The sequence below is a fragment of the Salvelinus fontinalis genome, chromosome 4, assembly GCF_029448725.1.
Source record: "Salvelinus fontinalis isolate EN_2023a chromosome 4, ASM2944872v1, whole genome shotgun sequence".
NCBI lineage: Eukaryota > Metazoa > Chordata > Actinopteri > Salmoniformes > Salmonidae > Salvelinus > Salvelinus fontinalis.
The window spans coordinates 30,034,792-30,052,201 of NC_074668.1; the positions used below are offsets into that span (position 1 = coordinate 30,034,792).

The following is a 17,410-nucleotide window of genomic DNA, read 5'->3' on the forward strand; positions in this document are numbered from 1 at the left end:
TACCAAAAAAGGTCTGTATCATTGAAGGTCCCCAAGAACACAGTGGCCTCTATCGTTCTTAAATGGAAGAAGTTTGGAACCACCAAGATTCCTCCTAGTGCTGGCCGCCTGGCCAAACTGAGCAATCGGGGAAGAAGGGCCTTGGTCAGGGAGGTGACCAAGAACCCGATGGCCACTCTGACAGAGCTCCAGAGTTCCCCTGTGGAGATGGAAGAACCTTCCAGAAGGACAACCATCTCTACAGCACTCCACCAATCAGGCCTTTATGGTAGAGTGGATGCCACTCCACAGTAAAAGGCACATGACAGCCAGCTTGGAGATTGCCAAAAGGCACCTAAAGAACTCTCAGACCATGAGAAACAAGATAATCTGGTCTGCTGAAACGAAGATTGCACTCTGGCCTGAATTCCAAGTTTCACGTCTGGAGGAAACCTGGCACCATCCCTACGATGAAGCATGGTGGTGGTAGCATCATGCTGGAGGATGTTTTTCAGCGGCAGGGATTGGGTGATTAGTCAGGATCGAAGAAAATATGAATGGAGCAAAGTACAGTGAGATCCTTGATGAAAACCTGCCACAGAGCGCTCAGAATCGCAGACTGGGTCGAAGGTTCACCTTTCAACAGGACATTGACCCTAAGCACACAGCCAAGACACCGCAGAAGTGGCCTCGGGAAAAGTCTCTGATTGTCCTTGAGTGGCCCAGCCAGAGCCCAGACTTGAACCCGATCAAACATATCTGGAGAGACCTGAAAATAGCTGAGCAGCGGCGCTCCCCATCCAACCTGTCAGAATTTGAGAGGATCTGCAAAGAAGAATGGGAGAAACTCCTCAAATACAGGTGTACCCAAGAAGACTCAAGGTTGTAATCGCTGCCAAAGGTGCTTCAACAAAGTCCTGAGTAAAGGGTCTGAATACTTTTGTAAATGTGATATTTCCATTATATATTTGTAATTAATTTGCTAAAATTTCAAAAAAAGTTTTTTTGCTTTGTCATTATGGGTTTTTGTGTGTAGATTGATGAGGAGGGAAAAGGCATTTTAGAATAAGGCTATAACATAACACAATGTGGAAAAAGTAAAGGGGTCTGAATACTTTCCGAATGCGCTGTTTGTCTGAATTATGACCTGGTTGGTTCAGAAAGAGAAAATGTCTATCATTGTAGCAAACAGCTTTAATTTCTTGTTTTCTGGCGTTGCAGCAGCATCATATAAAAGGTTTTGTTTCTCTTTTATATGCTTTTCTAGGGTACGAATAAATGTGGAATAGGAGACTGAAATTATAATTCCTTTAGTCACAGAAGTGTGACTCTAAATCTCTGTCGATTTCCTGTTATTTCCTGTCAGACACCAATGGTTATTTTTTGGGTCTCTGAATTGTCCACAATCTAGACATCCCCTTTCCTTCCTCGTGTAGGTAGCCTTATCTCCTCGCCAAATGTACGGATATGCTACCTCGGTCTCGCGGCTTGCATGGCGTGACAGTTACATATTTATTTGGGCTCAAATAAATCGAATGGAAAAAAAATACAGAAAATAGATCACTGAGAGCGAATGCTTCAGCATGTGATGCAATCGAAGTATCCGCTCTTATCAGTATGTGTAATCTGAAGAGAAAGAGACGCTTGGCTTCCTAAACCTTCCCTCTGAAAACACATCTGGTACAGTATTTCTCTGTATCTTGTCAGGCCACTGATTCCATTCATGCACCAGAGGGATAGTATACTGTTATGACAGGCTACTACCAGAGAGTAGCATGTACAAAATTAGATGCCAGCTGAATATAAACGCTGCTATTAATAAAACCCAAGCCATTTGGACAATGCTCTTGAGTCATGACCACAAATATTCTCCACTGTAAAAGTTGTGCACAATTGCTTTGCACCAGACTAGGTTGGCCAGATCCAATGCTGTTAGATAAAGTGTACCCAGCCAGGAGAATGTGGGATATAGGGTTGGGGCTGGAAGTCATAGCCGGGTCAAGTTACACACACAAAAAAATCTGCTTGTTCCTACTCAGGACCCGTTTAACACCCATCTCCGCCCCCGTTCTGAGCGCTCAGCGTTCCATTTCTCCAGGGGAGCAGCTCGTTCCAGTCCCTCCAAACGTTTGTACATGGATGTAACTCGGAGGAAATAAGGTGCTACATCATCTACTCTAGATCGGCGTGCATTTCAATTGAGGCAACATTTCCAATGATTTTTGGATTTGAGTTGTTTTTGGCAATAATTGTATTTCTATAGGCCAAGGTGATTTTTTTTATTCGCCAAAAGTTTTGTGTTTTAACTGGTTTGCTACATTTCTGAAAACAAATACAGATGCAGTGAATTGATAATGACCGGTATTATGTTGAAGTGCCTTGTCTTGGCGCTCTTTATTTGCGGGTCCAAAGTACTGGCTGACCTGCGAGTTGAGGGGGTCCAGGAGGACTTTGATTACTTGGACAGTGACAGCGCTTCAACCCTGGCCTTTGTGTTCGACGTTACTGGCTCAATGTACGACGACCTCAAACAGGTGATAGAGGGCGCTTCTCGGATCCTGGAAAAGACCCTCAACCGGAGGACCAGACCCATCAAAAACTTTGTCCTCGTTCCGTTTCATGACCCAGGTAAAAAAAATAAAAGATGAAAAGTTGCAGAACTCTAATTATTTATTACAAGAGTAAGAGATTTAGCATTTAAAAAAAATGACAATATGCCTACATTATTTACATTAAACAATTGACATGAACAATTGATTTCAGTCTCCTGCATTTCACTCACTACATGACTTATCTTAATATTTACTAGCCAAATCAACTGTAGCCTATACAGTATAGCCTTGTCTGATTTATATTATGCAAATTATTATCCATTGGCTAATCTGAGGTTTTTAACTGGAAGCAAACTACAAATTACAGATGTTTATGGCTCTGTTTCAAGATAAACAAATTCGAAAAATAAGACACTAATTGGGTCTTTCCACGAAATGAGTGCCTTTTGCATCCCTTTGATATTTTAATTAGAAGTTGTGCACCAATGATGAATAACGTTTTAAAAGCCTGTTGTATTCAATTAAGTGCCCTTTAATATAGACCACATGGAGAATTCAATAAATCAGATTTGTATATGAATAAAGACTTGCCAATGTGCCAAAATTCCAGGAAGATTTTAACGAAATTAACCAAGTTTTCGCCATCATTGTAAAGTCCTAGTTATTTTGTTGCTTTGACAAAGTCATTTCTGGAGATTATTATTTATTAAATGTGAGTAGTGATTAAATTTAACAAAAAACAACCTGTCCCAAATTTTAAGGTCAACCCTGTTATGTGAACTGAACTCTTGTTTTAATATGTTGAAACTATCCCTTTTAAAATCTATTTTTCAAAAGAAACATTGAACATCTATCTAATAGTCAAATCATAATATAAAAGCAAGCGAGCTGGCTCTACTCTTTTTGCCCATTTTCTGGTGTTTTGTGGTGGAAAACCGAGTGAGTCGAACATACTGTAACACTTCAACCCTATTACCCATAGATAGACAACCTAGAAGTATTTTAACAATGTGTTTTTTGTTGTGAAGCATGCATTCAATTGCCCCTCCCTGTTGCACACAACAAGCTTCCATTTCCCCTGTCAGAAGGGGATTTATGGCTGATTAAAGATAAAATCGTCAACCCTGTTATGGTCAACCCTGTCACTTTATTTGGCACTTTATTTAACCTCTTGAAATGGTAAAGCAGGTGCTGTATTAAGTTGATCATGTGCTCCTTATGACAGAATGTTAAAATGGGGTGAAATCAACAACAACAAAAAACTCAAAGTTACACATCTCAAAAGGCACGACTTGGTGGAACAACCCAGCTACATTTGAGTTAGGCTACAGTTAGTGTGCTTAACATGACTCACACAGAGGAACAGGATAACTGGGCTAAAGGGGATGGCAACAGGTAAGCTTCTTCCCCAAGCGGCCCTCTTCCACTCTCCCTCTATGGGAAAGCTGGAGTTTGAAAATAGAGAGTGCCCTTTTGGGGGAGGGTGTTTGAGCCCTGATGAGAAGCATATGCTGCCTGCTTGTGTGTAATTACCCCAATCACCCCCCATCCACCCCTCCGGAAAGCCTACCAGCCCCAGTAACCAAGCCTGGGTCTAAGAGCTGGAAGTTGGGAGGGGGATGTTGTGCGGCTAGCTACTCTAACGCCACACATTCTGTCTTTGGGGACCTTGTTAACCTCCTGAGATTGCAAAGAAACTGGGTGATTGACAAGGAGGCGTGACAGTATCCATGTTTTATGGGCTTTTATGAGTGAAGTGGGGACAAAGATTTTAAAAGTCTGACAAGAAAAATACAGTGGGAGAGCGAGAGAGAGCGATCAAGAAATAATCACCAGGCAGACTGACAGTCTGACATGTCCACAAATTATCAATGTCTATTGTAATAGTTATATTTAGTAAGCAAGGCTTGCAATTTGATGGCAAAGCTTGAAGCACACACGCCACACGTACACACACAAACACACACACAAAAACACACACACACGTTGGCCCCACCCCAACCAACCAGGCCCATCCCTCACACTAGAGTGAAACACTGTTCTATATGCTAACCTATTCTCTATCACAAACAATATATTCTCTGTTAATGTTTACTGCTACATCAATCATCCCTTGAAGGAGTCCAAATAAGTGTCAGATCTTAGCAGGCTGTTATTTGTCATGCTGGGGTACACTGACCAGGTCACCCTCTGTTAAAGGTCCAATGCAGGCGTTTTTATCCCAATATCAAAACATTACTGTGATTGTTTTCAATTAAAATGGTAAAAAAAAGTCTTATTTCAACCTCACGTTTTTGACTTTCATTTATCCCTTATTTTTCCAGGTAAGTTGACTGAGAACACATGCTCATCTACAGCAACCACCTGGGGAATAGTTACAGGGGAGAGGAATGGGCCAATTGAAAGCTTGGGATGATTAGGTGGCCATGATGGTTTGAGGGCCAGATTGGGAATTTCAAAACCAACATCTTACAGTGAAATGCGTAATTACAAGCCCTTAACCAACAATGCAGTTTCAAGAAAAATAAGTGTTAAGTAAAAAATAGTAAAACATTTAAAATAAAAGTAACAAATAATTAAAGAGCAGCAGTAAAATAACAATAGCGAGGCTATATACAGGGGGTACCGGTACAGAGTCAATGTGCGGGGGCACTGGTTAGTCAAGGTAATATGTACATGTAGGTAGAGTTAAAATGACTATGCATAGATAATAAACAGAGAGTAGCAGCAGCGTAAAAGAGAGAGAGAGAGGGGGGGGGGGAATGCAAATAGTCTGGGTAGCCATTTGATTAGCTGTTCAGGAGTCTTATGGCTTGGGGGTAGAAGCTGTTAAGAAGTATTTTGGACCTAGACTTGGCACTCCGGTACTACTTGCCGTCCGGTAGCAGAGAGAACAGTCTATGACTAGCGTGGCTGGAGTCTTTGACAATGTTTAGGGCCTTCCTCTGACACCGCCTGGTGTAGAGGTCCTGGATGGCAGGAAGCTTGGCCCCAGTTATGTATAGGGCCGTACGCACTACCCTCTGTAGTGCCTTGCGGTCAGAGGCCGAGCAGTTGCCATACCAGGCAGTGATGCAACCAGTCAGGATGCTCTCGATGGTGCAGCTGTATAACTTTTTGAGGATCTGAGGACCCATGCCAAATCTTTTCAATCATCTTAGGTGGAATAGGCTTTGTCATGCCCTCTTCACGACTGTCTTGATGTGTTTGGACCATTCTAGTTTGTTGTTGATGTGGACACCAAGGAACTTGAAGCTCTCAACCTTCTCTCTACAGCCCCATGAGAATGGGGGCGTGCTCAGTCCTCCTTTTGCTGTAGTCCACAATCATTTAGCCAGGACACCGGGATTAACACCCTACACAGGGCAATGTCTCCAATCACTTCCCTGGGGCATTGGAATCTTTAAAACATTTTGACAAGAGGAAATAGTGCCTCCTTCTGGCTCTCCAAAACTACTTTAGCAGCATCTGGTCTCCCATCCAGGACCAACCCTGCTTAGCTTCAGTGGCAAGCCAGCAGTGGGATGCAGGGTGGTTTGCCATTTGACTACACTGGTGCTTTAACTTCAGCACTAAATACAACTAATGATTACTCAATCATCATGGGCTTTTTGACCCAGAGATGGCACAATAACCCCATAGACATGCTATATTATTATATAATCTAGCATGAATGTGATACTTAATTGTCCACCACTAATGAATTAGGTTATTACAATAAAAACAATTTGAGGGAGCAGCATGGACTACCATTTAACCATGGGCTATCATTTAACCATGGACTATCATTTAACCATGGACTATCATCCAGAAGCCTATAATTATCCAGTGCAACTGACCTATCTTATTATCTTTAATTTTTGTCTTTTATCGATTGTCCTTTGATTATCCAGCCATTCGTCATGTATAATGTTAATAGCGTCCACATGATGTGTTCTCCTAGACATTGGCCCTGTGTCCATCACCACTGACCCAAAGAAGTTCCAGCAGGATCTGCAGGAGCTGTTTGTCCAGGTGTGTACCAGAACCAAAGCATGTTACAACATTAGAGCTATACCACCTCTGCCAGAACATCTGCCAGACTCCATAGGATAGGCTGTACATGCTTGATATCAATCTGTAGACCAGGAAAGAGGTAGGCTATGCAGGATCTGTACAATAGAAATGCAGACTACTTAGAATATAAAGCCCGAAGTCTCTATAGTCAATACAGTATAGTATAGTTTTCTAACCTCAATAAGATTATGGTTAGGCTACACAGCATAGCACAGGTCTATGCATAGTGATGTATTGCTTGTTCCTATTGAGGCCCTCAGTGATGGCGTTGGATCAATGGTTTGTGTGTTGTCTTCTCTCAGGGAGGTGGAGACTGTCCAGAGATGAGTATAGGAGCCATAAAGAAGGCCCTGGAGGTGTCTCTACCAAGCTCCTTTATCTACGTGTTCACTGATGCCAGGGCCAAGGACTACCACCTGAAAAGGGACGTGCTGCAACTGGTGCAGCTCCGACAGTCACAGGTAATGATTGATTGCAATGTATGATTACAATAATCTCAGTATAAGTTCAGTAATAATAACCTTCCATTGCTGTCCTCTGTGTGCACCCAGGTTGTGTTTGTCTTGACTGGGGACTGTGGAGACCGCTCTCAGCCTGGGTACAGAGCCTATGAGGAGATCGCTGCCACCAGCTCTGGACAGATCTTTCACCTGAACAAGCAGCAAGTCAATGAGGTGAGAGTCATCAAACAAATGGATATTATTTTCAAGCATATTGACGAGGGTGTGCTGAGTAAATGGTCAACCATAGTGTGATTTTTCTGTAAGAAGCAAAGGTTTATTGTCTCTTCTGGACAAGTGTTAAAAAAAATGCACGCGGGTTCAAGTGAACAAATGGTTTATGGAGAATATTTGATATGTAAAAGCAGTTGAAAGACGAGCGATATGAATCCCATATCACCCGAACATGTAATCATTGTATATTTCATAGACACACATCAAATATTTTCAAAGTTAATATTAAACTCACCAGGAACTACATAGTAGGGGTGAGTGATTCCTTTATCTTATCATGTAACTAAACTCCAAATCTTGGAAGCCAAATTCAACGGGGCTCAATAACTCCCAACCAAACATAAAAGAAGCCGGTTTCCTTTGGGAGAGACACTGGTATCCTGAATATCATCACATGAGATGGCTGGGCTGAGGAGAGGGCAGCTCTACACTGGAGCCAAGTATGACTGTTCACTGGGGGAGGTGGCCCACTGAACCCCTGAACCCAGTTCTCAATGTGTGTTTTTATGTGTGTCTGCTTTCTTTCAACTCATGCCGGTCTTTATGTATGCAAGTATGTATGGTGCATGTGTGTATGTGTGTGGGATATGGTTCTATGAAAACTTCATAGCCTCCACAGTTCATTGAGGAGTGTCTGAATGTCATGTCCACATTGCAGGACAGTGCTGTTCTACGTTATAGTGGTTAATAGTGAGGAGCTGAGGCACCACATTCACCCCCCCAACAGAAACCAGTCCTCTCAACCTGGGCCCGAGTGTGGATAGGGGCAGGAGTGCTTTTATGTTTTAATGTGACCCATTATACCTTTAAAATGTCATGCTATTCTCTCTGCTCATTTAGTATGGAGCCACATGGAGAACTACTACTGTATTTCAGTTGCATTTACAACCAGTGGGATTGTAACTTCTAGGTGGCATGTTATTACTAAATGAATGTAAATCCTTTAATCCTTAGAAACCGCATGAATACCTCACATCTAACTAACATCTTCCCCCTTAATATGAGTTTAATAAACTGTTGCCAAATCAAATATACATAGTGTTTTGTGGTCTCGGGGGGAGAGGTGGAGAGAAAGCAGACTGCTTATTTTACTGTCTAATCCCAGGATATGATCTGTCATGGCTTCCCTTTCCAACACAGCTGCCCACTGGAGCTGGCTCCAAGTCCACACACAACAGCTCATTGTGAAACCTTGTGTGTGACACTCCTTCAACTCTTAAGACTTAACTTGTTGTTATCACTGGAGCAAAAAGCCAAACAATCCCGAGCTCGGGTAGAAAAAGAACACTAATGCGTTGATTCTGGTCCTAATGATCACAGAGGCTATCCTCAGTTCTCAGTGTGTGAAGGATGTAAGAGGACTGAGAACCTGGCCAAGAGAAATCGTTCTGGGCTCTGGGAGGTTTCATCCATGCACGAATCCATGCATATTGTGGATGTCTGTTCTGTTGCCTCAGCTTAGACTCAATGAGGGTGATAAAGAGACAGGACAGGCCATGAGCTCATGAGTTATTGCCCTCCCATCTATAATCTACTGTAGACTGTTTATGATCACCTTGGCAGTATCCTGGCCAATGCATGTTCGTGTCTCTGTGTTTCAAATCCACACCTGTGGAGACTGCTGAGGGGAGGACGGCTCATAATAATGGCTGGAACGGAGCTAATGGAATGGCATCAAACACATGGTTCCGATGTGTTTGATGTATTTCATACCATTCCACCTATTCCACTCCCACCATTACCACGAGCCCATCCTCCCCAATTAAGGTGCCACCAACCTCCTGTGATCCATATGCACTCCTCTCTGAAATAGCTGGACTTCCTTCCATAAAATAACCACTGGAAACATTGGCCTAATGATTTCAGGTGGGCCCAGTAGTGAGTTAAAGCGACAGGAGTGTTTGTGAAAATATAAATTAAATCCAGTTAACCTGTATCCTCTGTCGTGTTCCTGAGGTTAGTGAACAAAGCCATTCTCTGTGGTCTAGACCAGAGACAGGAAGACAGATGTGGTAGACTCTTGTCTGTTGTCTGGGGGAAAGGCAAGGCAGGTGTTTTGACATTCCCGTCCAATAGGAGAACGGGGATCATCTGGGACTGATCTGGCCTAATAGCCTGGTTCCTGGCACCCTGTCTCTTCTCTCACCGCAATGGTGGTAGCGTCTTAACCTCAGAGCTTGAGCTTGGTGACCCCTGTCTGCAAGGAGGGCTGTAGTCTGTAGGTTCCCCAACCACGATGAGAGAAACCATCAGTCAGGCGGTCTACTGGAGGGGTTCAAAGGGGCATGAGGAAGAGGAATCCCTGTAGACAACCACCAAGCTGGAGGAAGAAAAGAACAGTCCATGCTTCTTCCTGACACACCGGCATGTGCCTGTTCAGCTGAGACCCAGCGGATGAGGTTTCAAAGACCCGTAGATTCTCTGGATTCCCCATGGCTCAGGCAGGGAGCGGCTGTAGCAGCACCATCAGAACACACCATGTTCCTTGAGACACACCTTGGTCAGACCAGACAGTCTCTATGTCCCTTTGTCTAAGGCTGTGGGGAGATGAATGTCTCGGAGTCTCCATGTCCCTTTGTCTAAGGCTGTGGGGAGATGAATGTCTACTCTGTGTCCTCCCTGGGTGCTGGAGATGAAATAGACACCGGTTTGTGGAAGATGTAGCTCACTCTACAGCAGTTTCCTGCTCCCTTGGGGACGGCTGCACATGTGGCAGACCTTACAGCTGTTTCCAGTTGTAAACTCTGAGAGGAATCAGCTGCTGAGAGGAGCCAGTGGGCCGGTACACAGAGAGGGGAGGCCTGCTAATTAAATTATCAAAGGCTTTGCTCACTCCAATCTCCATTATTCCTAAATATATGAAGATGTGTTGAATAAGCCCCTTTTTTCAGAGGGGCCACTAAAGCATTGTTTTCAGTTTGTTTTATTATAGACACAATGCAACCATAATGTCTGCCCTCACGATTATGGGGTCAAAACAAATACAAGACCACAGTTGCTTGTAAAGCACTTGAAAGATGGAAAAAGGATGGTCCAGCCAGTGAAATGAATAAGACACAGTTACACAACAGGTTATGCTCTTCTTTTCCTGTAAAGGAGAAAGGACACAGGTTGTTTTTCTTCTGATTCATAACCACCAGCATGATTTCACCTACAGGGTTGAAAACTCAAAGAGAAAAATTCTACCGGTCAAATATTCTACAGTAATAGTCATGGGGGAAAAGTATACTCAGTGATGTTTACTACTGGAATTGAATGCAATCAAGCCACCCAGGGTTTTTTTCAGTCTCAGCAGAAGCCAGGCATTGGGTCATATTTTCTCTGATAACAAGATAATGAGCCTCATTTCAGTGAAGCCGCCACAATCCCATCAACTCCAGACCAGATCAGTCCTCTCAGGCCACATCTGCTATTTAAAGCCCACCCAATTTTTCAGATAACAAAGAGTAAAACAGTTGATTCATTGATAGTCTTCATTTATCCTGCACAGTTGGACCTGTTTATAATCTGGAATAGATCTCTCCTAGACTATACTAGTAGTTTGCAGAAGGACAGTGTGTTGCCTTCCACTGTGTTGCCTTCCAACTCATCAGGGAATTCATGCTTAAGAGTGCAGAAAACTGTATGTTATCTTTTTGACAGTTGAGCTGTTTCACTTTCCTTTTGTTTATGGAAGATCCCTTTGAGACATACTTTGGCGATGGAAGAATGGTCCAAAGACAAAGACCAGCTTGCAGTGTTGAAGCAGACAGTTTCAGAATCAGAGATGGGTCATGAGGTCACATGCACATCCTTCCTGTCCTTTCGCTCTGATTTGGTTTCCAGTAGAGGTCTTTGCCAGAATGTTATATAGCCTAGTCTAGTGTGACAGGTTCCAGACCACCACTGTCTAGTTTGTCCTCTAGCTGTGTGGGGTGTGAGGTGTGCTGCTGTCTTGCTGAGATGATGTCTTCTTTCATGCCAGGTCTTGAAGTGGGTGGAAGAGACAGTACAGGGCCTGAAGGTCCACCTGCTTTCCTCCAACCATGACAGTGCTCAGGAGAACCAGTGGGAGGTGCCCTTTGACCCCAGCCTGAAGGAGTTCACTGTGTCACTTAGTGGGCCAGCCCCTCAGATCGAGCTCAGGGATCCCCTTGGTACATTATGCTTTCATTATGTATTCTCACTGAAAAGATTGCCACTAATTGAGAATAATACTATATATCCATTTAGCTGAACATCAAATGCTATTTCACATTTTGAAATTACATTGTTATGTGTTTCAATTGCGTAGGTCGCATTGTTGGAGTGGAGCAGGGCCTCACAGAGCTACTGAATATCCCAAACTCAGCCCGTGTTGTCAACCTGAAGTTCCCCCGACCTGGAGCCTGGACTCTGAAGGTACTGTACCGTAGAGCCTGCTGACATGGTTGTGATCATCCTGTATTGAGAATGAGATAACTGATTTAGTCACCTCTGATGTACAAAACAACAACTGAATGTCCCCTTTCTATGTCCAGGTGGGCTGTGGTGGCCGCCACACTCTGAGAGTTACAGGGGTCAGCAATCTGGACTTCCGGGCTGGGTTCTCCAGTATACCAGTGTCTGAGTTCAACTATACCAGGGAGAGACCCATCAAAGGTAATGTGTACATGTCATTTTACATCTTTGTATGTATATGTGATTGCATTGAATAACATTTGGCTTTCCTCCCCTTTCATAGGAGTTCCAGCCCATGTGTTACTGAAGTGTACAGGACTGAAGCCACCAGGTCAGCTGAGTCTCATGGAGTTAGTGTCAGGTTCAGGACGCTCCCTACGCACCCTCCCTGTGCCTCTGCCCTCTGACAGGGGCAGCCGAGGACTCTGGAGTGTCCCAGAATTTCGCACTCCTTCCCAAAGTTTCTTCCTCAAGGTGACAGGGAAGGATGAGGAAGGTTACCGCTTCCAGAGGTTGTCCAGTGTCTCCTACACAAACATCATCCCAGGTAAGAGACCCTTCTCCTCAGTCTCCACCCTACTGTCTCACAGACAGCCCTAGTCCGGTGTGTGACCTCTTCCTTCCTCTCCTTTTTGTCTTGAAACAGATCCTCCAGCTGTGAGCATGCCCCTTGTGGTGAACAGCTTTTATATGCAGCCCGCTATGATTGGCTGTTCGGTAGAGAGCGATGTTCCCTATAGGCTGAGGTTCACCCGGAGTGGAGTGTCTCTTGGAGAGGATAAGTTGTTCCAGTGAGTATCTGTTCGTTGAACACACTAAGACACTAGACTTGGCAGCTTCATTAAATATTACCCGCAAAACACCAGTCTGAACGTCAACAGTGAAGAGGCGACTCTGGGATGCTTGCCTTCTAGGCAGAGTTGCAAAGAAAAAGCCTTATCTCAGACTGGCCAATAAAAAGAAAAGATTAAGATGGCCAAAAGAACACAGACACTGGACAGAGGAACTCTGCCTAGAAGTATGGCACCCCGGAGTCGCCTCTTCACTGTTGACAGTGAGACTGGTGTTTTGCGGGTAATATTTAATGAAGCTGCCAGTTGAGGACTTGTGAGGCGTCTGTTTCTCAAACTAGACACTCTAATGTACTTGTCTCTTGCTCAGTTGTGCACCCGGGCCTCCCACTCCTCTTTATATTCTGGTTAGAGCCAGTTTGAGCTGTTCTGTGAAGGGAGTAGTACACAGCGTTGTACGAGATCTTCAGTTTCTTGGCAATTTCTCGCATGGAATAGCCTTCACTTCTCAGAACAAGAATATACTGACGAGTTTCAGAAGAAAGGTCTTTTTTTCTGGCCATTTTGAGCCTGTAATCAAAACCTTCAAATACTGATGCTCCAGATACTCAACTCGTCTAAAGAAGGCCAGTTTTATTGCTTCTTTAATCGGAACAACAGTTTCCAGCTGTGCTAACATAATTGCAAAAGGGTTTTCTAATGATAAATTAGCATTTTAAAATTATTAAATTCGATTAGCTAACACAACGTGCCATTGGAACACAGGAGTGATGGTTGCTGATAATGGGCCTCTGTACACCTATGTAGATATTCCATAACAAATAAGCCATTTCCATCTACAATAGTCATTTACAGCATTAACAATGTCTACAATGTATTTCTGATCAATTTTATGTTAATTTAATGGACAAAAAATGTGCTTTTCTTTTAAAAACAAGGACATTTCTAAGTGACCCCAAACTTTTGAACGGTAGTGTACATTAAATAATGCCGACCTCTGGCGAGAGGAATTCACTGTGTCTCTGTGCCAGAGAGGCTAATTTGTCAGTGCTGTAAGACAGTATCCTGTTCCCATCATCATTCACCTGCCAGCTAACTGTTCATATGTCTCAGGTTCTCTGGCAAAGCATCATGGGAAATTCTGCATGCCTCAGGTGAGGATGAGGGTCCGTACGAGTGCATCGCTCAGAGCAGCGCGGGACTGGGACGAGCCCTCACACAGCTCACTGTGAGAGGTATGTCAGAAGAACACACACACACACACACACATACACCACTTCAAATATATGAATAGCATTCCAAAATACTTCTTATATATTGCTGATATAAAGTCCACTGATTTAAAAAATGTAATTCCAAATGTTTACATTGACAGTAAACTATGTCTGTACTGTTTAGTCCCTGCTGATAGTGTGTTGTTTGTCTCACTGTGTTGACTGTGTTTCCCATGAGACAGAGCCTCCTCCGGTGCTGAAGGCCCCAGTGAATGTGAGCTCTACTGTGGGGGCCGTGGCTGTGCTGGCCTGCCAGGTGGAGGGCTCCATGCGCCACAACCTGACCTGGCAGCGGGCAGCCCTCACTATCCTGACCCGCTCCGGGAGGGTAAGGGTCTTGCCCAACTCCTTCCTGGAGATCAGTGGGTTGCGGCCCCAGGACGCCGGCCAGTACCAGTGTGTGGCCACCAACGCCCATGGAGACAGCCGAGTCACAGTGTGGCTGCTTGTCCCAGGTACTGTAGCTCACCGCACCCCAACGGTTATCTGCTTACAGTGTTTTCCAACTGCTTACACACATTTTCAAAACTGTCTCCTTTTTTCAAAACTCTACAAACAATTCCCAAAACTGCACACACAAAATGCAAAATGCCTCACATCTCCTTCAAAATGTAACACTGCATTCAAAATGCCATAAACACATGTCAGAATGAAGCATTTGCATCAAATGGCAAACACTGCTTTCATAATAGTACATTTTTGGATATACCATGTAAACACTGTTATTCTAAATCTAAAGCTCTTTGGTCTTTCATAGGCTTATATCTACATTTCAATACAACGTTCTACAGTGAAAGTAATCTGCTGAGAGGGGTAACAAGTACACTGTAAACACCAATGCAATGTAGAAACAGAAAATATTTATTAGGCCAAACATTACTGCTGTATACAGTAGCATACAACAAAACCATAAACATATGCAAACCAAAAGTATATTCTTTAGAATACAGTAAATAACACAATTGTGTGTGGGGGGGGGGGGGGGTCCCGGGGGGGCAGTCCAGGAATTGGTAGGGGGGGGGGGGGGGGGGGGCAGTCACCAGTGCTAAGCTACGCTTCATCTCTTCTCCGGCCTGGGTCTGGCCACAATACTTCGTACACATCACAAGATACGTTTTCTCTTGCCAAACATCGAGGGAAGTATCTCCTAGCATGGCGTATCCAACCTTGGATAGAGGCAACCTCTATGTCCCCACATGCGTCCTCCATTGCCTGGAGAAGCGGCATGCGGGCATAGGGTTGGCGATCATACACTTTCCAGCGCCAGGCTGAGAAGAATTCCTCTATGGGATTTAGAAAAGGTGAATATGGGGGTAGGTACAAAACTACAAATTGTGGATGGGTGGCAAACCAGTTTTGGACCAGAACAGCCCGGTGAAAACTAACATTGTCCCATCTAGCAGGCTCCTAATCTGGATCAGAGACAAGCATTGTGTAAATTGCATCCAGAAAAGTGAGCATATGGCCGGTGTTGTACGGGCCCAGTGTGGCATTGTGATGGAGGACCCCGTTTTGAGTGATGGCAGCACACATAGTTATATTACCCCCACGCTGTCCAGGGACATTGGTAATTGCCCTCTGTCCTATTACATTTCTTCCGCGGCGCCTGGTTTTGGTGAGGTTGAAGCCAACCTCATCCACATAAATAAATTAATGGTGAATCCGACAATGTGATTTTCTGGATTTTTGTTCCTCATTTTGCCTGTCATAGTTGAAGTGTACCTATGATGAAAATAACAGGCCTCTCTCATCTTTTTAAGTGGGAGAACTTGCACAATTGGTGGCTGACTAAATACTTTTTTGCCCCACAGTACCTCTACAAAGTCATGTCGCGTATTCTTGACTGTCAGAGTTACTCTCAAATGGCACCTTGTAAAGTTGTTTCATCGTCACTCGGTGCCGTTGAAGGATGCGTTGTATGGTCGACAGGCTTACAGCATTGATGTTGTTAAATATGGTGTCATTATTCAAGATATGCTCTCTTATCTCTCGAATCCTAATTGCATTGTTGGCCAAAACCATATTTACAATTGCAGTCTCTTGTACATCTGTAAACAAGCGTCCTCGTCCTCCATGATGTCTTTGCCTTTCCACTCTGTACAGAATTCAAACACAGTATGTGTTCAGCATAGGAACTGTAAACAATGTACAAAAAAATGTAGACAGCATGAGAACCAACCTCATTCATTCAATGCAGTGCAGTAAATGGACGGCTTAGAGTTACAAATGTTTACAAATGTTTATGCAATCATACGTATTTTACAGTACATTACTGTAATGCTAAAATAGTCATTAGATAGTTGCATACCTGTTCTCATTTCTGAAGGTTCGAATTATGGACGCCACTGTAAATCGACGGAAGTTGGGCTGGACTCTCAGTCCATCCTCTCTCATGGTCAAACCGTGGTTGATCACATGATCAACAAGTGTTGCCCTAATCTCATCAGAGATGGCTCTCCTTCCTTCTCTTCTTTGCCCTCGTCCTCTTCTTCCTCTCCCTCCTACTCCTCTTGCTCTCTGTCCATTGTTGGCATCCATTGTTCAAAACAGATAATTTGACCTATTTATAGGCCTATACTACAGTAAAGCAGTGATTGGTTAGTGATCAGTTAAGCTATTAGTGTTTGCACATGTGAGGAGTGTGTGTGTGACCTGGTGAATAAGTGTAGCATTTTGATTGGTTGTGTTTGGAAAAGGAAAGCAAGTCACTTCCTGTTAGATTTTTGTGTTTTAGGTAGAGAATTGTGTGTAGTGTCTTGAAAAAAGTTTTTATGCAATTGACAACTGAGTCAAAGGCTGAGAAATAGCTTATGGTTTTGGATATTTGGTGTGTAGTTTTGCATTTTGAGTGAGAGGTTTCAAAAATCGTGTGACATGAAAAGATTTTGTTTGTAAGCAGTTGGAAAAAACTGTAAACACTAAACACACCAGGGCCTCCTCCATACCTCCTCCAGGCCTCTGGCATCTGCTTTCCATTACTGCCTTAGTAGAAGGACTTATCCACTTCTCCAGAAATGCTCCCAGTCAGAACATGTTTCAAATCAGCCCAATTGATGCAAGTTGAAAATTGCAGGTTCTATCATGGGCATGGCATCAGACGCTTGAAAATGCATTTGAAAACGATGAAACAAATTTGAAACGTCTCTGACTGTGATCCGCTGTGATCATGACGTCAGGCCCTCCCTGTTAATCCTGATCTGCCCCCAGACTAGCAGAGGTTCACCACAGTTTAGCCATGATCACCGCTGCCTGTAATAAATGACTTATCATAAAGCCATGACTGGGACTTGAGTCATCAGCCCTTTACTATGGATCCTCTCTGTCTCTGTAGAGGCACCTTCTGTGGTAGTCAGCCCCCAGAGCCAAGCCTTCTCCAGGGGGTCTGAGGTCCACTTCATCTGCACAGCGTCCGGATCCCCCACTCCACAGCTCTTCTGGAGTCATGGAAACATCTTCCTCACTAATCAGCCAAGGTAAAGGAACTCTCAGCCCACTCAACACCTACACGACAGCAGCTGCAGAGACTTGTTTGATTCTATTTTAAATGCCTACTATGAATATACAAATGTCACATCTTGTTTGCTTAATTTTATAGTTACATCTAA

At 43.8% G+C, this 17,410-nt stretch overlaps 1 protein-coding gene across 1 annotated transcript in view; it reads left to right on the forward strand.

Moving 5' to 3' along the window:
* Positions 1-2,090: 2,090 nt before the first annotated feature.
* The window catches only part of hmcn2 (hemicentin 2), a 69,877-nt gene continuing 54,557 nt past the window's right edge, over positions 2,091-17,410 (forward strand). The window contains exons 1-12 of the mRNA XM_055919608.1: positions 2,091-2,607; positions 6,475-6,545; positions 6,890-7,048; positions 7,139-7,261; positions 11,286-11,457; positions 11,595-11,701; positions 11,821-11,941; positions 12,024-12,287; positions 12,387-12,531; positions 13,645-13,766; positions 13,988-14,260; positions 17,137-17,278. Of these exons, the coding sequence (XP_055775583.1) occupies positions 2,334-2,607; positions 6,475-6,545; positions 6,890-7,048; positions 7,139-7,261; positions 11,286-11,457; positions 11,595-11,701; positions 11,821-11,941; positions 12,024-12,287; positions 12,387-12,531; positions 13,645-13,766; positions 13,988-14,260; positions 17,137-17,278 (1,973 nt within the window). The 5' untranslated portion in view covers positions 2,091-2,333. The remainder of the gene's footprint in view (positions 2,608-6,474; positions 6,546-6,889; positions 7,049-7,138; positions 7,262-11,285; positions 11,458-11,594; positions 11,702-11,820; positions 11,942-12,023; positions 12,288-12,386; positions 12,532-13,644; positions 13,767-13,987; positions 14,261-17,136; positions 17,279-17,410) is intronic.